The sequence below is a fragment of the Oryza glaberrima genome, chromosome 5 (assembly GCF_000147395.1).
Source record: "Oryza glaberrima chromosome 5, OglaRS2, whole genome shotgun sequence".
Taxonomy (NCBI): Eukaryota; Viridiplantae; Streptophyta; class Magnoliopsida; order Poales; family Poaceae; genus Oryza; species Oryza glaberrima.
In genome coordinates, this window is record NC_068330.1 from 7,738,696 (window position 1) to 7,759,076 (window position 20,381).

Genomic DNA, 20,381 nt, shown 5'->3' on the forward strand with positions numbered 1-20,381 from the left:
TATATCAAAAGCCCTAGAGATCGAGAATGGCATCGTATGCACACGAAAGATTCAGTGAGCTATGCGAGATTTAGTCAGCTATGCGAGGGATTTGAAAGCTATGCAAGCTGGACCTACGGCTCCATTCATGGGTTTTCGGTTTGGTGAAAGAGCAGAGGAAGGTACTACCTCTGTCCCAAAATATAACTTTTGGCTGCCCTAAAATATAACTTTTGGCTATGAATCTGGACATACAGTTTGTCCAGATTTATATCTAGAAAATGCTTATATTTTAAGAAGATTTATATCTAGAAAATGCTTATATTTTTAATAAGTAGTGGGCTGGGACTGAAAAGGAAAGAATGAGCTTTTGGTGCTTATATTTTAGACAAGGGAAAGAATAACTTTTGGCTGTCCTAGCTTATATTTTAAGAAATAGTGGGCTGGCCGTCCTAGCTTATATTTTAAGAAGTAGCGGGCTGGGACTGATAAGGAAAGAATGAGCTTTTGGTGCTTATATTTTAGGGAGTAGTGGGCTGGGACTGAAAAGGGAAAGAATAACTTTTAGCCGTCCTAAAATATAACTTTTGGCTATAAATCTGGACATATGCTTATATTTTAAGAAGTAGTGGGCTAGAACTGAAAAGAAGGGAAAGAATGAGCTTTTGGTCCAAAATAAAAGAGTAAAATGTATAGCAATCTAGAAATGTTACCAACCGTTGCAACACACGAAATTTAATTTTTTTCTAGTCAGAATGATATATATAGCTATTTCTGCTTGACATAAGCGCATACCATTTGCACAACAAGCTTGATAACACAATTAGGATGAAAATACGAAGAATCCACGAGGTATGTACTCCAGAAAAACGGTTCACAAATAACAAAACTCTGACTAAAGTACACTGAGACCATCCAAATGTGAATTATCATAATTACACATCTGCATTTCTTGTTTGATGACTAGATTAAATTCGTTTTCCGGAACTTAAACTAATCTACGGCCGTAGCTTGAAATCCATGCTGAATATATTCTTGGCTTTCTTCAACTTCTCCCAAGGAAAGCTGGGAAGAAAAAAAAAGGTAAAAAGAATGTTTTCACTTCATTCTGTATTATATACTTGATTTATTTTGGTTAAATTGCTAATGCGCATCAATCAGAGACTACCTTATCTTGACCTGCTGCAACTTTGTTGCTTTTGCTCGTAATGACTTCATAATACCATTTATCGCTGGTTGCCTGGTTGAACATGAAAATTCAGACAAATTCATTATTCCAATTATAAATCCATATCATATCCGTAACTCAAATAATAAATTAACAGGAACTTATAAAAATTGCCCCCAAAAAAGGTCTGATCAACATACTTTGTTTTCTCGTTCTTCCCTTGTTTTTGCTGATTTGAGGTGCCACCTAATGTTTCCTGTGTAACAAGTACAATGAAAAAGCTATTGGTATGAGGGAAAAAAAAAGAGAGTTTTATAAAGCAACATGAAAGCAGAAAAAGAAAAAACCTTATGGAAGCCTCTCCCTTCCTTCTCATGTCGCAGAGACTGTATATCAGATTTAATTTGTTGAATCTCGAGTTTCAGATCACGATATTCCTTGACTAGATGTTCCTCCTTATCACCTAATAATTAATCAAAGAACACAAGAAGGAAAAAAAGAACGTTAAATAAATATCAAGCAGACTAAAATTATCTAATCTAGATATACAATAATTACATATGGTGGAATAAAGCATCAATAACTGCAACGAATACTCGATCATGCGTATTTGCTAGGAGCCACAGGAAACGTTTAGGGCACAGACAAATTTAACTATGTAACCATAGCGAGTGTTTGCTATAGTAGTTCTATTTTCAATCACCATAATAACCCAGGACTAAATGTCCACTGAACCTACAGATATATTCCTGAAACTGTACTTTTTTTAGAGAGAATGGTATTTTTTAAAATTAGGAACTTAGCCTATCAAACATGGAATTTAGCCCTCAAATAATCTAATCTGAACTCTTATGGAGATTTGAACTCAAATCTTTAGGTGGTACTAAGGTCAAGACTACATGCCATTTCTGAAACTGTACTTATTTCTCTTAAAGATAAAATAGCTCAGTGAAACCAATTTATTCTAGATGTACTTGTTCTTGTCGTAGTAATCATGATCAATGCAAATTAAGCATAAAATGATTAATTTTATAAGCAAATTAAGTGCGCCAAGGTAAATAAGGCATGCCATATACATATTGGAGAAACTATTTAAACGATGCGATGGTACTCACGTAAGCGTCCAACGGCGCTACCCAGGTCTAACACGCTGAGGCCGAGATAATCACTCAACGCAGAGAACGGTTGCTCATACTGCTTCAAATCATCCTCTGTTAAAAGTGAAAACAATTAATTAAGTATAAAAACCTTCAAATCATCCTCTGTTAAAAGTGAAAACAATTATATAAGTATAACAAATCCATAATTAAGGAGCACACAAAGCCCAATAAATTTAGTACATGCAAACCATTCATCTCATCCTCTATTTAAATAATTCAGAACAAATAATTAAGCTCTACAAATTCAAAATTAAGAAGAACACAAAACCCTACCAATTATTTTCGGCTACTTCACCATATAAATATAATATCCGCGGATTATTTACTCCATGCCTCTAAAAATTGATGTTTTTTAAAAAAATTCTACAACATTGTATTATTTAAAGCTATTTCTTAAGCTTATTTTTAAAAATATTTATTTTGTCTACAGAATCATCCATAGCAATAAGTATTTGAGTAATCTATTTCAAGCAATGCCCAAGGTACATGCAACCATAATAATACGTGTGGTAAATATGCTAGTGTTCAAGAATATGGTATATTAATTTGGATCTAACTACTTAATACGAGAAAATTAATTACAAAGTCGATTGATTAAATTGATAATCAATGTAAATTAATTAGAAAGTCGATAGATTAAACTGGTAATCAATCTAAAATTAATTAAGAAAGTCGATAGATTAAATTGGTAACGAATTAATCTACTCACGCAGGGTTTCGATCTGGTCGCGCATGTGGTCGACCTCGCCGGAGAGGACGTGACGGTCGGCGGCGAGTCGGAGGGAGGCGAAGAGAACGGCGACCTCGACGACGCAGGCGAGGACGAGGATGCACTTGGTCGACCTGCGGACGCTGGACGTGGTCAGCTTGGATGCGCCGCCGTCGGCGCGGAAGATCCTGACCGCCATGAAGGAGAAGGCGAGGGTGTTGGCGACGCAGAGGAGGAGGACGGCGAACAGCATCGCCAACGACGGCATCGCCGGCAACATGGCGGACGTACGTACGGCCGGCCGGCGCTAGCTAGCTTTTTAGGGCACGTAGAGGTACGATCGGAGAAGCCGATGCGTCCGTCGCCGCCTTCGCGGGTTTGGTGGGTTTAGGGTTTTGTGGATGATGACGATGATTGTTAGTGTTTATATTTATTAGTCGGGGTTGGGTGATTTAATCATCGGGGAATTTGGAAAGATCAAAGATGCGAACTTGACGCGCGGTTAGTTAGAGAAAAGATAGCGTACGAACGTGTACAGCTCTAGCAGCTTCCGCGGGCCCCACGGGCTCGGGGGTAAGAGTCCAACGGAGGAGACAACAAGTTCGCTCAAGACGAACACTCCACTTTCCTTTCTCTTTTCAACCAAAGTTTATACATATAGATCGAACTTTATATTATATATAGAAATACTCTTGTTAACATCCAAATTTTGGCATCTAAACAAAAATAGAAAAACACGGCTAGATTTAATTGTAAAAGACCCGCGCCTTCCATATATACAGGGCCAGTCCAATAGGCGACATTAGACCAGTCCAACCAGCAGCCAGGGACGATCAGACCGGTACACCGTCGATGTCAATCACAACTTGGACGCTAGGTTTGGTCCACATCTCAATCAACGAGTTTGAGCTCTCCGCCGGAGCCGAGGTCGACGGAGCACTACAGCGTGAGGTTCCAGCAGCTCCTCTCGCCGCCTTTCCCTTTTTCTTTCTCCCCTCGCCCTTGTCTTCCTGGACGGGGTATACCCAGGTAGGAGCAGCACCAGTCCACTCTAGAGTTTCATCGCCAACAACTAACTGTGGCGGGGCATAGTGGTCGGCAAATGAGGCACAGTGGATTGGGAGGCAAAGCAACGCGCTGACTTGGAGATGAAGCGGCATGGTAGACTGGGAGACGAGGGCTTAAGGCGACGTGTCCAGATAAGCAGAAAGGGTACTTGAGGGAATTTAATCCTTAGGCTGACCTTTGCTAGGCTTGGTCACATGCATTTGTGGGATGTGTGGCCTGAAGAGTAGCTCGCGTCAATTAAAGCCATGCAAAAGAGGTAACATGCACTGCGGAGTGAATGGCCTTAGACCGATTTCATTGCTCCTACCCTTAAAATCTTCGTCCGATGAGTCCATTCCTCACCGCTACCTCCGCCGAAATATTTAGGGGGAGAGGAGAAAAAAAAAAGGAAAGATGAGCGATGACTCATGACAGAGGAGAGGACGGGTTAACGTAATCTTGAATGATAATTCTGTCCAAGAATTTAGTGTAATTCTTCTATTTTTTTTAGATTTGTAGTATTTTCATAAGGTGAAATAATTAGAATTTTCTGACACTGATGAAAAGTTTGTATGAAAATTTTCCGAATATGGAACCTTTCTCCGGTTTCCGAACAAATTTTCTCAAAACCATTCTTTCTGTCCCGCACTCCCGTGTCCCCCAGTCCAATCCCTCAAGAACTGATCCGCATCTCTCACTAGATTCCTCCACCAATCATACATGGCCACCACCAAGCCATTCCTTCTCCCTCCTCAACCAACCTCTCCCCCCGCGCGCCCTCGCCTCCTCGCGCCCAGGCCCCTCTGAGCCCAAGCTAGCTCCGTCGCGTGCTCCGCCACCGACGCCGACGACTGGTGGCTGGAACCCGCTCGTGGCGCTCGTCGAGGCGCCGGACGCTGCGGCCGCTGGGGGACCACGGGTTCGTCGGGCGTGGAGTGTGGGGAGGCGGCGTTGGCCTCTTCATGGTCACCGGCGCGGCGCTGCTCGCGCTCGTGGTGGCGTGGCTCTGCGGGTTCTAGCTGCGCTCCCGCTTCCGCAAGTACCAGGCCGTCTTCGAGTTCACCCAGGCCTGCGGGATGTGCTGTTGGGATACGCGTAGGCTATGATAGCATAAATCAAAATTTTCTATCGCGTAAAACAGGAACCATGCAAGTATTAGATCATAGATCGTTACCACTCGACGCGCCGCGCAGCGGAAGAAGACGCTGAGAAGTCGAAGGAACTCTCGCGAAGTAGCGCGCGTCGATGTAGAGGAAGTAGTCGATCGCACCGGCTCGACCTTCTCCTCTCCTCGTGCGTTCTCCTCGCCGTACTCCTACACCGATCAGCACCGCAAACCAGTGGCGCCTCTACCGGTATCCACACGTATAGGGACGGAACGCCACGCGCAGATGTGCTAGCACCCGCGCGCGGTTAGGGTTTTGCTCGGGGAGGGAAGTGACGACTAGGGTTTCTCACGTGATCCAATGCCTCCGCCGGTCACACCCCTCACGAATATACAGGATCCATCACTTGGGCCTCCAAGGCCCGTAGGACTCCTATTCGAATCCCTATCCGAATTAAGCTCATATTGGATCTCCATCCAATCCCCTTATTCCGGCCCATTAAGCGTGCGACCCTATAGGTTCATATATACTCGGCTGTAACCCGAAAACTCCTTTTCAGTCCACGCGTCAACAGCGGCCCCTAGCAGAACGTATTGACCCACCGGGCATACATAAAGATCATATCGGCTGAACCTCTAGTGTATACTTGTATGAACCCCTTTGCCCCACGATATCGATTAAGCTCAAGGCTAGATATGTGCCATCCTCTAATAGCTCAATCATTCACTCGAACCTATTAATAGATTATATAACTTGTGATTGACTCCTCAATCACCTTTGGCATGGCCATGCACTTCCATAATCTACAACATCGAGGGGCCCAGAGATATCTCTCCATAGGAGGGGCAAATCCCATCTTGATTATTCATATCTCACTACATGTTTCATAGCATACCCGAAAACTACTTTTATAAATACCCAATTACGGAGTAGCGTTTAGCAGTCCCTAAGTAAGCTAGTACACATGTTGGGAACCATGGTAATCTCAGGTCTAAGGATTCAACACCAACACTAAATGAGATCACCGATGACACAACACATATGGCTCTTGCAGTGTCTCATGTTGAGTCTATCAAACAACATGTTCACTAACATGTGTCCACATTATTAATTTGGTATCTCTATACCATGATCCATGAGACATGATCATCAATTAATACATGTGCTGATCATCTAAACATATTTGTTCCACATATGATATTTGATCAGGGATCCTTTAGAAATAGCAACACATAACATAAAGAGTCTCATGAAAGAATCACATATTCATTAACCAATAATGAGTTTATCTATTTCAAGGAACAAAGTCGGATAAATATGTAAACATAGTGTGTGATACAATCATCTCTATGATTGCCTCTAGGGCATATCACTAATAGTCTCCCACTTGCACTAGAGTCAATCATGAACATATCTTGTACCCATTGCCCTAGTGTGTGCCTCATGCTTAGGCTGAGGGAGTGGCTTTGTCAACGGATCTAAAATATTCAAATACGTATGTATTTTGCATATCTTCACATCTCCTCTACCCACTATCTCGCGAATGAGGTGATACCACTGTAAAATGTGTTTGGACTTTTGATGCGATCTAGGCTCCTTCGCTTGCGCAATGGCACCACTATTATCACAATAGAGGTCCATAGGGCTAGAAGCACTAGTCATCACACCTAGTTGAGAAACAAATTTCTTTATCCAAACAGCCTCCTTTGCTGCTTCAGAAGCGGCAATGTATTCGACTTCTGTTGTAGAATCAGCCACTGTATCTTGCTTGGAACTCTTCCAACTCACAGCGCCTCCATTCAGGCAGAACACAAATCCAGATTGCGATCTAAAATCATCTTTGTCGGTTTGGAAGCTTGCGTCAGTGTAACCATTTACAACGAGCTCTTCCTGTCCTCCATAGACTAGGAACATATCCTTAGTTCTTCTCAAGTACTTCAGGATATTCTTTACAGCTATCCAGTGAATCTCACCTGGATCTGATTGGTATCGGCTTGTTGCACTAAGTGGATATGAAACATCTGGACGTGTACATAGCATAACATACATAATGGATCCGATTGCCGAGGCATATGGAATCACACTCATCTTGTTTCGCTCATCAGTCGTTTGAGGACACTGATTCTTGCCAAGATTAATGCCATGTGACGTCGATAAGAAACCTTTCTTAGAATCTTGCATGTTGAACCTCTTCAACACCTTGTCAATGTATGTACTCTGGCTTAATCCAATTAGCCTCTTTGATCTATCTCTATAGATCCTTATGCCCAGACAGTGGCGAATCCACTGTTGGGGCTTGTTGGTGCGCAAGCCCCAGCTCCATCCCATGCATTTAATAAGTCATTAGTGAGTCTAATTAGTAAATTAGTAAAATTGACTGCACGGAAATAATGCAAGGATGTTAGCTGAAGAGTTTGGTGATTAAAGTTACAAATATATAATGCACTCTGACACTCTCTCAATACAAAATACTAATTTGTTCATACATTTTGTAGATGTATATTAATGTAACTGCAAATTAAAATGGAGCAGACAATATGTTTTCTGTTGATCTTATGCATATTTGGGTTTCATCAAAAATATTTCTCGAGTTGACATATCTCTCATTTGCTCTAGCACCCCCTCGATTTACATTCTAGATTCGCCACTGTGCCCAGAATATATGCTGCTTCCCCTAAGTCCTTCATTGAAAAACTATTTTTCAACGATGTCTTAACGGATTCAAGCATAGGAATATCATTCCCAATCAATAATATGTCATCTACATATAGGATTAGAAACACCAGTGCGCTCCCACTAATCTTCTTGTATACACAAGGTTCTTCTTTGTTTTTGACTAAGCCCAACGCCTTGACTACTTTGTCAAAACGAATATTCCAACTCCGAGATGCTTGCTTCAACCCATAAATGGATTTCTGCAATTTGCATATCTTTTTAGCTGATTGTGGATCAACAAATCCCTTGGGTTGTGTCATGTACACATCCTCATCGAGATTTCCGTTGAGAAAAGCTGTTTTGGCATCCATTTGCCATATCTCATAATCGAAATGGGTAGCAATCGCTAAAACAATCCGAATAGATTTTAGCATGGCGACTGGCGAGAAAGTTTCATCATAATCAACACCTTGAATTTGTCTGAAACCTTTCGCCACCAATCGTGCCTTGTAGATGTGAACATTTCCATCTACATCTGTCTTTTTCTTAAAGACCCATTTGCACTCAATGGCTTTTACACCATTAGGTGGATCAACCAAGTTCCAAACTTGATTGACATGCATGGATTCTATTTCGGATTTCATGGCTCCACGCCATTTCTCAGAGTCTGGTCCCACCATTGCTTCCTCATGGGTAGTAGATTCATCGTTGTCTAACAACAATATATCACGTTGTCCTGTAGTTAACAACGCATACCTCGCAGGTGTACGCCGTATCCTTTCAGACCTTCGTGAAGCCGGTGCTTCCACAACTGGTTCAACCTGTTGAACAACATCTTGCTCAAATTGTTGTGGTTGTGTGGACGTTGAAGTGTTTTCCGGTGTTTCCTGAATTTCTTCAAGTCGCACCATGCTCCCACTATCCTTTCTTGAAATAAACTCTTTTTCCAAGAAAACACCGTGTCGGGCGACAAACACTTTGCCCTCTTCCCGATTATAAAAATAATATCCTTTCGTTTCCTTAGGATACCCCATAAAGAAGCGTTTATCAAATTTAGGTGTGAGTTTGTCTGATTGCAAACGTTTTACATAGACTTCACAGCCCCAAATCTTTATGAAAGACAAACTGGGACGCTTCCCTGTCCATATCTCATATGGTGTCTTATTCACTGATTTTGATAGAACCCTGTTTAGTGTGAACGCAGCTGCCTCTAGAGCGTAACCCCAGAAGCTTAGCGGCAGATCAGTTTGGCTCATCATTGATCGCACCATGTCCAACAATATACGATTCCTCCGTTCAGACACCCCATTCCACTGAGGCGTTCCTAGCGGAGTGAGCTGTGGAACAATTCCACACTCCTTTAGATGATTGCCAAATTCAAGGCTCAAGTACTCTCCACCACGATCAGATCGTAGATGCTTGATTGTCTTGCCCAAATGATTTTGTACCTCATTCTGAAATTCCTTGAACTTTTCAAAGGACTCAAACTTATGCCTCATTAAGTAGACATAACCATATCTACTAAAGTCATCGGTAAAGGTAATAAAGTACCCAAAACCACCTCTGGCAGTTGAGCTCAAATGATTCAAAATCAAAAGAGTGTAGAAGTCCATCTCTATGAAGCTTCTCTATGCGTTTCTCATTTATATGACCCAAGCGACAATGCCAAATAAAAGTGGGATTCAAATCATTAGGACGTTACCTTTTTGCATTAATGTTATAGACTGAACATCCATCAAGATTCACAATGTATAAGCCATTCATCATGGGTGCATGGAAATAGAAAATGTCATTATAATAGAATGAACAACCATTGTCCACAGATCTAAAACCATAACCCTCTACTTGCAAACAAGAAGCAGAGATAACGTTCTTACACAAAGCTGGAATGCAATAACAATTATTTAGCTCCAAAACTAATCCCGACGGTAAAGATAATGGCATAGTGTCGACTGCAATAGCAGCAACTCTTGCTCCATTGCCCACGCGAATGTCCACTTCGCCTATTGCTAAGCTCCTACTTCTTTTCAACCCCTGCAATGATTTGCATATGTGAGCAACTGACCAGGTATCAAATACCCAAGAATCAATAGACAAAGTAGCAAGATTAATTTCTATAACATTAATATCTGAGGTGGAACTCTTTCCATCCTGCTGCTTCTGCTTGAGCTGCTCTAGGTATTTCTTATAGTTTCTCTTCCAATGACCTGTCTCCTTACAAAAGAAGCACTCTGCATCCTTAGCGGGCCCTGTCTTTTGAACCTTGGTCTTAGAGTTGCTAGTACTCGTGATCTCATCAGAGTTTAGCTTTCTCTTTTGACCACTTTCCTTGTTGTTGGGCTTGCGCTTATGCATAACCATCACATGGTTGGAGTTTTTCTTAATGCTTTCCTCGGCAGTCTTTAACATCCCATGCAATTCTGCCAAGGTCCTGTTCAGGTTGTTCATGTTGAAATTCATTATGAACGGCTCAAAGTTGGGAGGGAGCGACTGGAGAATCAAATCAGTAGCCAACTCTCGACTAAGGGGAAAGCCAAGCTTATCCAGACTCTCGGTGTAACCAATCATTTTGATCACATGTGGGCTCACTGGATTACCTTCTGCAAGCCTGCACGCAAACAAGGACTTTGAGGTATTAAACCTCTCAGCTCTTGCTTGGTCCTTAAACATGTTACGTAGTCCCGTGATTATCGTATGAGCATCCAATGCGTCATATTGCCTTTGAAGCTCAGGGGACATAGTAGCAAGCATGAGACAGCTTATATCAAGATAATCATTGCATGGCTTTTCATGCTCCCTACGTTGAGCAGCAGGAGCATTGTTGGGCAAGTTAGCTGGAAAAGGCTCTGTAAGCACAAACTCTTTATGCTTTTGCCTGAGAACAATTCTCAGGTTGCGATACCAATCCATGAAGTTTGTTCCAGTCAACTTCTCTTTCTCAAGAATAGACCGCAAGTTAAAACTGGATGGTGCAGGAGCTGCCATGATCTACAATAGAAATATATGTATGCAAAATCAGCACCATGTTTACATTTAACCTTTCATTAAACAATTTAACAAAAGATACTCCCACTATGTATTGTGAAACAAAATTCCCTCTAGTAACATAGTGAGTCAAGATCCTCATTTTATTAGTGTCTAGTGAGCTTTGGCATCATAGCTAGACAACTATCAAAATAGGTAAGCAACACCTTGCTAATCACATCATATGTGACTCTTGTGCTGTTGGGGTGACATCTCCATGTCCAACCCAACCTATGCCCCAAGGTCCAAAACTGTTTTGATAACCTTGTCAAGTAAACCAATAATCTCCGCATATAGATGTCCGACATCTATCCTATTTTATCATGATAAAAGTGACACTTTGCTATGGCAAACCCATCACTTATAATCACAACCGTAATAGGTGCAATTATTGGAAGAGCATAAATTACACTTAATTTTTCTAAGGGAATCTATCCTACCATGTCATATCAAATATATAACAGCAATAAAGTAAGATAGATATAAAAACCCAAGCGAAATTTAAGGGGCAACGCACACGGCGGTCCCGCTAACGGGGTACATAAATCTCATCTACGATTCGCCATGTGAAAACCTTAACGGCGTAATCAAATTATGCCGAAACCGAGTCAATCTCATTGGCTCTGATACCACTAACGTTGGGATACGCGTAGGCTACGATAGCATAAATCAAAATTTTCTATCGCGTAAACCAGGAACCATGCAAGTATTAGATCATAGATCGTTACCACTCGATGCGCTGCGCAGCGGAAGAAGACGCTGAGAAGTCGAAGGAACTCTCGCGAAGTAGCGCGCGTCGATGTAGAGGAAGTAGTCGATCGCACCGGCTCGACCTTCTCCTCCTCGTGCGTTCTCCTCGCTGTACTCCTACGCCGATCAGCACCGCAAACCAGCAGCGCCTCTACCGGTATTCACACGTACAAGGACGGAACGCCCTGCGCAGATGTGCTAGCACCCGCGCGCGGCTAGGGTTTTGCTCGGGGAGGGAAGTGACGGCTAGGGTTTCTCATGTGATCCAATGCCTCCGCCGGTCACACCCCTCACGAATATATAGGATCCATCACTCGGGCCTCCAAGGCCCGTAGGACTCCTATTCGAATCCCTATCTGAATTAAGCTCATATTGGATCTCCATCCAATCCCCTTATTCCGGCCCATTAAGCGTGTGACCCTGTAGGTTCATATATACTCGGGGGTTATCCTTCCCGGCTTCGGTGGGATCGGAGGCGAGGCTATCCTCCCCATCATCGGTGGGATCAAAAGATGCGGAAGCAGTGCCGCTGCTAGCATCCGACAGGGGCTCCGGGGAGGAGGAGAGGAAGCGGGAGAGGGGGCGCGGAGGTGGTAGCGTTTGGTTAAGGCTCGATGTGGAGATGACAGCGGCGGCAGCGGGAGAGGCCTGTGGATGGAAGACCGGAGGAGGAGGAGAGCACGAGCTCCCGAACGCCGCCACATCTCATCGGTGACAGCGGTGGCGGCGGCAGCGTGGTAGCTGTAATGTGTGGAGGCGGTGGAGTCACTGGTCGAGTCGAGGTGGGGGGCGGAATGTTTCTTTCTTGCTTTCTAGGGTTTAAGGCCTTGATGGCCTATTTGGAGTGGGACTGATAATTTTTGGGCCCCTATGAAACTTTTCTTTTTTTTTTCCCAAACGATCAACAAATGAGCGTATGATTAATAAAGTATTAACTTTCCTATGACTAAACAATACACCGTTAAATAGTTTAAAAAAGTGAGTACGGATGTATTTGGATATATTTAGTTTAAGGAGCGCGTGAAAAACGATCGAGTAGAAGTTAGAGCGAGAAGTTGGAAAGTGTAGTACTGAAGGAAGCCTTAGCCTCATTTGCACGAACATCAGCTTCATTTTCGAGATAAGTTGAATCCAAATCTTAGATGGAATTTTCAGCGTTTCCATAGAGCATATTATGGACTCTTGTACTGAACAACAGCTAAGGAAATCAAATCAGATGAGGTTTTTATTCCTAGCGACACCAGGTTTGAGTTACATACTGTAAGACACAAAAAGACATTCAGATTGAGCTGCTCATTTCCAGGTTATATGATTCTACTGTCTACTGAATCCAGCAGGCTACATGTCAAAGAAATAAAAGATACATGGATCCTTTAAAAAAACATCAACAGGTAGATTTGTAGCAATTTCCACCCACACAACACAATCTGAATGCACATCTATGCAGTGATCTCGGATTTGGCATTCTTAGCATTTTCTTCATCTTTGGTTGATGCCGCTGCTGCTCTGTCCTGCTCTTTCTTCTGCGCCCTTAACAGTGCGCGTCTTGCCCGGGGTCGCATCTCGCGCACTTGACGTCGTGGCATCATAAAAGGTTCAAGAGGGCGATCATGGAATGGGTGCTCATTTCCAGAAAATATCCTCAGTTTACGATCCCTGTCCTGTGATCAGAACAGTACATGCTTAATAAGCAATAACAGCATTATATGAAGCTTTAACAATTTAAAGACGAGAATTGTAGGAAAATATGGATCTTTCGCCACACACCAGAGAAGAAAAGACTTGATTTTCTCAGACAAAACAGAGTTAAACTATATAACAAGAAACACCACGACAGATCAGTATACAACTTTCATATGGAACACGAACAAAAAAGATATGATTGGATTTTACGCCTTTATGGTATGTTGAACTTGCTATTCATTGTACACAGTTCTATTGAAAATCCCCACCACATAGAAGAATTGTAAGATATAGAAGCAGATCAATTAGTTCAGCAAGACACTGCAGAAAAACCATATCCTAGAAGTTCACAGCCATCCTTATAGTTCACGAAAAGATACAGTCATACAAGTGTTTGCTAATATACATGTATCTCATCAAACAATGAATAAAACGAAAAGTAGCATTATAACTTGCTCATCAATGAGAAGACATACCGTCTAGTGTGAAAACATAACTGATGTTGCTACAATTAAGACAAAGAAGCACCATTGTAAAGATGCGCACAGAAATCCCTTCTTTCTATAAAATTAAGACCCAAAGCTGTCTCCTCAATTCACCATGTTATCAACATTATATCAACCGTTAGATTAATATGTACATCACATATACACCATTGGATCCCCGGACCATTGAATACCCCAGTCCCCTCCCCACTCACGTCATGCGTGCCTGGTCACCTTCTTCATTAGGTGATGCATGCAAAAGCGAAACCGACGCATGCTTTGAAGAGCCTGTGATCAGTTTGTCTTTGATATACGTTGGGAATCCTACATTCATTAGCAGCAACTCAGAGCTTCTCTAGCTATTTGATCCTCACCTCTCATCAATTGATGGTGCATCTGTTCGAGAGCTCCAAATAGCTATTTCGTCTTCTGAAAATCAGAGGATCGCTCCATGAGTTCTATCGCCTGTTGTCGTTATCCTTTCGCAAGCAGCCAGTTCTTTTCTTTTCTCTTCTCATTCTTCTTTGTTTATGTTGATGACAGGCAGCGCAGCTGGCTCAAGTGATTGATCTTCTTCTATCTACCTGGCTGCTTCTCTTCTCTAATGAGGAGGTTATGTTATCTCCTCTATTTTTTTTATCTTCAAGTTGCAAATTTCATTTGCTTTTCCCTTATGAGAATTCAGTTCATTATCTTAAAAAACGAGAATTCAGTTGTTCATTCCCTATTAAGTAGGTTTTTCTTTTCAAAAGTTTGGAGTCCGTAATATTCCTTTTTTTTTTACATTTTCTCCACCGTAATACCGTTAACTCATTTTAATATGGTACAATGATGTAATTGCATCAAATGATTTGGTCAAGTACAAAACAAAAGGGCCACGAATTGCCATTTGCAGTGATGCGCTGGAATTCAATTGCCCCGATCCAAAACTTACTCACCTACTTATTGATCTCAGTTTTTTTAACTAAACTCCATCTGGTAAGTTTATATTGATATTGTTCTCCTTTACCTATATTTATGCTACGAATTGGTTTCTCCTTTCTTTCTAAAATTATCCACCAAACATAATATTTTTACTTTTGTTCACTAAAAATGTAAAAAATATAAAAGCTTTGTTAGGGGAAAAAACCAGCTGTCTGTTGGCCAATATAAGCGTACGGTGCTTTACTACGAGGTATAACTGATCCATACACATATATTCCATAATATCCCGTAGCAACACACGGGGTATCATCTAGTAATTAGTATTGCTGTGTTACATTTAAGACAACTAAGCAGTGCATAGATAGCACCAAATAAATTTAGCATCATATTTCCAAGCAGAAACAAAGAGAAATGAAGTTTCACTTACATCACGCAATCTATTGCGAGGAAGCATGCGCATGACAGCTTTGCGAATTACTTCAGTTGGGTCTTTTTCCATCTGGTCCTTGAGTCTTCTTTCCTTCAAATGGCCAATATACCTATTTGAAAAAACACATAAGACACAATTGTAAATAATAAAACCAAAAGGTATTCAACAGTATTAGCTAGAAACATACAAACCCTGTGTGCCAGTAGTAGATTTTATCGGTCATTTTTCTTCCTGTAACACTGATATCTTTTGCATTAAGCACAACACACATGTCTCCATTTTCCACATGTGGTGCATAAGTTGGCTTATCCTTTCCCTGAAGCACAACAGCTATTTGGGATGCCAACCGTCCAAGGACCTATCGCACAAACAAAGTAGCTTGGTCAAAACATTTTCCATGAACATTTGCTTAACCATTGGAACCAGCAGAAGAATGGTAACCTGGCCCTTTGCGTCAAATACACGCCATCTCAATCCATCTAAATTGATTCTTCTCAAACCTGCAAGTGCTTTCTGCACAGTTCAAATGATAGAACTGTCAGTGCTGGTGCTTCACATGTAGTAGACTAGTGCATTCACGTTCAAAAATTGTATTAATGCAATTCCAAACTAAGGGACCAAAATTATAGGCGTGTAGAAATGGATTCATATCGGATAGCTATTTAGGTATTTCAATTTTAAATTCCATTCCTTTCTGAGGGAAACAAGTATATAAAGCTTCCTTCACTCAATGCAATATGAACACAGATAACATGGTTTTATCCAATAATTATATAAAAATTGCTTGCTGCATTAATGAAACAATCAGAGGAACTTGAATTTGCACTATTCCATCAGCATGTCACAGCAGATTATGTATGCCTAATACTTTTGGGGGGTATTATGAGGAATCATTGGTAGGATGAATGCACTAGCAGAATCACAATTCATAGCAAAGGCAAATCAAAATATACGCCTACTAATCCGGGCCTTATGGCCTTTCCTCTAAATAAATAAATAAGTAAATAAATAAATATATATATATATATATATAAGCCTACTATTGTATAGTTGTATTCGCTCTTCAATACACGATCTTAATACATCAGCACCCCTTTGTTTATTACAAAGTACAACTCTAGAATTTCACAACTCACCAAGTTAGTTAACATCAACGACAGCTGGGAATCACTCTATACTGAACCTAACTGGCTCTACCGTGAACATATGCCAGAAGCCAACAGCTCGTCCACTGAGCGCGGTATCCCACCCGCTAGAATAGACCTCCCGCTGGCCATGCTATATCTAGGATCAATCACTCCTTTCGTTAGTATCCACTGCTAAAGGCAAAGCAGCATACATCTCGCTCTGGTACCTGACGGATTCGACCAGCTGCACTACGAACACTCTCAATTAGCAGACACCCAAACAGACCCCCGTCTCAGCGATCACTCACTTCCCCTGCGGCTACACCAACACCAACACCCACCTGTGAATGAGAGCTCACGTCCACGAGGAGAACCTGATGGGTGACGGCTCCCCAGTCCCTAAAACATCACACATCCCTCCACACCACCCGATGCTTCGCGGAGAGAGCACGCCGGCACAACCTCCTACGCCACCGGGCAACTGCGTTCACGTCGCCGCTGTCAATCCAGGTTACATTAGGTCTCAACGCCAGGCGAAACGTGAGGAAGACAAACGCGGTTCACTCTACGGAGACCTCGATACCATCTATCAGAGAGGAGTTAACTGACCTTGAGGTTGCCGGTGAAGGCCGGCGGCGCCACAGCCATGTCGATCCCCACGGTGGACTGGTGGCCAGATATGAGAGGGGAAGAGGTGGCGGCGGCGGCAATGGCGGGGGAAAGGAGCAATGCATCGTCCGAAGCAAACGAAGGCGTCATGTGCGCTAGCCTCTTGCCTCTGCTCCTAGTGCTTAGTGGGCCCCTCAGACCCATCTCATTATCTATGGGTCTGATTTCGGCCCAAGTTAGGCCTCCGTTAGATTGGTTTCGTTTCTGACGACTCTGGAGAAATTTGATAATTTAACAGTTTTTTTGGATATCAATTTACTTTAATTAGCACTTATAAGCATGATACGTGTTAATTTACTCTTTCTGGCCCATAGGTTCCACGCATCATGCTTATAAGTGTTAATTAAAGTAAATTGATATCAAAAAAATGTTAAATTATCATATTTCTCCAGAGTCGTCAGAAACGAAACTAGCCCAATAAAATCAGGCCCATAGATAATGAGATGGACCTGAGGGGCCCACTCAACACTAGGAGCGGAGGCAAGAGGCTCGTGCACACAACGCCTTCGTCTACTTCAGACGATGCATCGCTCCTTTCCCCTGCCGTTGCCGCCGCCTCTTTCCCACTCGTCTCCAGCCACCAGTCTACCGCGGCTGCTCGACTTGGCTGTGGCGTCGCCGGCCTTCACTAGCAACCTCAAGGTCAGTTACCTACTCTCCAGTCAATGGCATCGAGGTCTCCGTAGAGCGAGTGGTGTCGTTCTCTCACATTTCGGTTGGCGCTGAAACCTAACATAACCTAGATCCATGGCAGCGGCGTGGGCGTGGTGCCCCGTGGAATAGGAGCTTGTGCATGTGTGCTCTCCACAAAGCACCGGGAGGGGTGAGGGATGTGTGGTGTTTTGGGTTTCGGGGGGAGCCATCACCCATGATGTTCTCGTGGGCGTGAGCTTTTGTTCACAGGTGGTGTCCCAGTGTTGGTGTAGCAGCAGCCGGAGTGGGTGATCGCCGAGATGGGGTTTGTTTTGTTGTCTGTTGATTGAGTGTGCATATTGCAGCTGGTTGAATCTGTCAGATACCAGAGCGACATGCGTATTTGTCTTGCCTTTAGGCTCTAGCAGATGAAATGAGAGTCTAATCCTAGAGATAGTATGGCCTGTAGGTGGTCGTTTGTAGCATGGCGTGCAGGAGGTCATTTGTAGTGGGTGGGATACCACGGGCAGCGGACGAGCTGTTGGCTTTTCACAAACGTGTAGTACATCCGTTCATGGTAGAGCCAATTAGGCCAGTTAAGTTCGGTATAGAGAGATTCACAGCAGTCCTTGATGTGGACTAACTTCATGAGTTGTGAAATTCTACAGTTGTAATACCTAATAAACAGTGGCGTGCTGATGGATTAAGATGGCGTATTGGCGATGGAATATAATTATACAATAGTAGATGTATATGCCTTTGCTATGAATTGGGCTTTTGCTAGTGTATTCATCCTGCCAATGATTCCTCATAATACCCCAAAAAATTATAGGGCATACAAAATCTGTAGTGGCATGCTGATTGAATGGTCAAAACTTAAGTTATTCTGATTATTTCATTCAAGCTGCTTATGTGTGTTCATATTGCACTGAGCAAAGTATGCTGTATACATTTGTTTCCCCTTGAAAAGGAATGGAGTCTATAATTGAAATATCTAGATAGCTATCCAATATGAATCCTGTTCTACATCTAGCCTATTGTTTGTCTCTTAGTTTGGAATTACATTAATAAGATTTTTGAGCTTCAACCCACTAAATTTGAAGTACTGGTACTGATAGTGCTATTGTTTGAAGTGAGCAAAAAGTACTTGCAGGCTAGCAAACATGTGAACTAGACTTAAATTTGAGAACTTCCTAAACGCATATCGAAACACTAAAATTTTATCAAGTAGTCAGTTAGGATAGCAAATGTATTGCAGCAACTAGACGACTGAACCATCTAAAATCCAATATCCAGAAACCTCAATCTCTCATGCGTAGGAGTATAACTGATAGAACTAGACAAGCATATGAGATTAGTACTGGTTGTAGCAACTAGATAGTGTTTGTGACAACTAGTGTACTACCACTACTGGGATGTGGCAACCCACCTAAATGGATCTACTGAACAAAACAATCAAGATGGATGGCACGAACTACTGCAAAATGCTACATCAAAGAGAAGAGTGGGAAGCACGATGACCGAAATGGCACAATACATCATCGTTCAAGCAGGAAATCTACATGACGCCATAGATCCCTACAGGATCGAAATGTATCCCAAGAACCCAGCATCATATCCATCACCACAAAGGCAAATAGCCTCGCAGCCGCACTACTAATCACCCACTGAGCTACCACCACATATAACCCCCACGAACCAAACCGCGAGGCAGCGAATCAAGAACGAAACAGCACAGCACGCAGCGACCGATGCGAGCACGGGCCGTAACGAGGTAGAGAGGATGGAGAGTGAGAGGATCTTACCATGTCGCTCGCCTGCTGTGGTTGCTCCGCTGCGGTGGCGGCGGCGGCGACGGCGGAGGAGCGATGAGAGGAGAGAGGTGGGAGAGAAGAAAGGGTAGGGTTTATAGCGGCGGCGCATCGGGCGGACGGAGGGGCGCGAGAGGTGGATCGAACGGCTGAGATCGGCAAGAGGGGTTGCTCTCCGCGGCTTGATGGGCCTCAGTCTGGGGGGAAAGAAAAAGTACACCGAAGGTCCCTGAACTTGTCATGGAAATATAAAACGTGCTTAAAGCGTAAAAAAGTTCGGTGGTTTTAACCCCGGTTTTATCCGACGTGATGGCTGAGTTAGCGTGAGACCCACGTGGGTCCCACTGTCAGGATGCCACGTCACCTCTCTTCTCTCCCTTTTCCTTTCTCTCTCACTTTTCCCGGCTCGCCATCACCGGGATCCCCTCCCCTCGCGGCGGACGCGGACGCGGACTGTGGCACGCTCACGCTCTGCTCGCTCGTGGCCCGCTGTCGTGCCGCCTCACCCCGTCCTCGCTCGCCGGACGGTGCCTCGGCGGTGAAGCAGGTCTCAGCCCTGGCATCGGCACGGGAGAGGACAAGCATGAGGGTCTTGTAATGCGGCGCGGCGGGATCGGCAACGGCAGCGGTGATGGAGGAGGAGTCAGCGGCGACCTGGAGGCGTTGACGGCGGAGCACCTGCGCATAGTGACGTAGCAGGTCCGGAGCTCGTCCTGGCGGACGCGGAGCTTCCCAAGGTAGTCGAGGACGGAGACCATGTTCGCTGTAGTTTGAGCATGAATTTGTGCTTTTTGTTTTTTCTTTTCATGATTTGTTCGCTGTAGATGAGCATGGAGCTCTGATTTGCTCGCTGCAGTTTGAGCAGGATCTCTGATTTTCTAATTTGATTTTTCCTTTCCCCGAATATTGATATTGAAGGATTTAGCCTAAAAATTAATATGCCCGGTGACGAACGAGCGGGATTTATGATTTACTTGCATATTGCAATCATATCCAATCTTCTGGACATGCGATGCGAGCG

General features: G+C 43.2%; 2 protein-coding genes across 2 annotated transcripts; both read right to left on the reverse strand.

Moving 5' to 3' along the window:
* Positions 1-828: 828 nt before the first annotated feature.
* LOC127774940 (uncharacterized) lies at positions 829-3,425 on the reverse strand. The gene is made up of 6 exons (XM_052301231.1): positions 3,017-3,425; positions 2,263-2,358; positions 1,495-1,610; positions 1,348-1,403; positions 1,148-1,219; positions 829-1,044 (listed from the first exon to the last, which is right to left on the reverse strand). The coding sequence occupies exons 1-6, from the start codon at positions 3,294-3,296 to the stop codon at positions 978-980; spliced, it is 687 nt and encodes a 228-aa protein (XP_052157191.1). The 5' UTR covers positions 3,297-3,425; the 3' UTR covers positions 829-977.
* Positions 3,426-12,797: 9,372 nt separating this feature from the next.
* LOC127774409 (uncharacterized) lies at positions 12,798-19,550 on the reverse strand. Its single transcript, XM_052300652.1, has 5 exons — positions 19,355-19,550; positions 15,562-15,633; positions 15,312-15,478; positions 15,118-15,229; positions 12,798-13,259 (listed from the first exon to the last, which is right to left on the reverse strand). The coding sequence occupies exons 1-5, from the start codon at positions 19,355-19,357 to the stop codon at positions 13,038-13,040; spliced, it is 576 nt and encodes a 191-aa protein (XP_052156612.1). The 5' UTR covers positions 19,358-19,550; the 3' UTR covers positions 12,798-13,037.
* Positions 19,551-20,381: the final 831 nt, after the last annotated feature.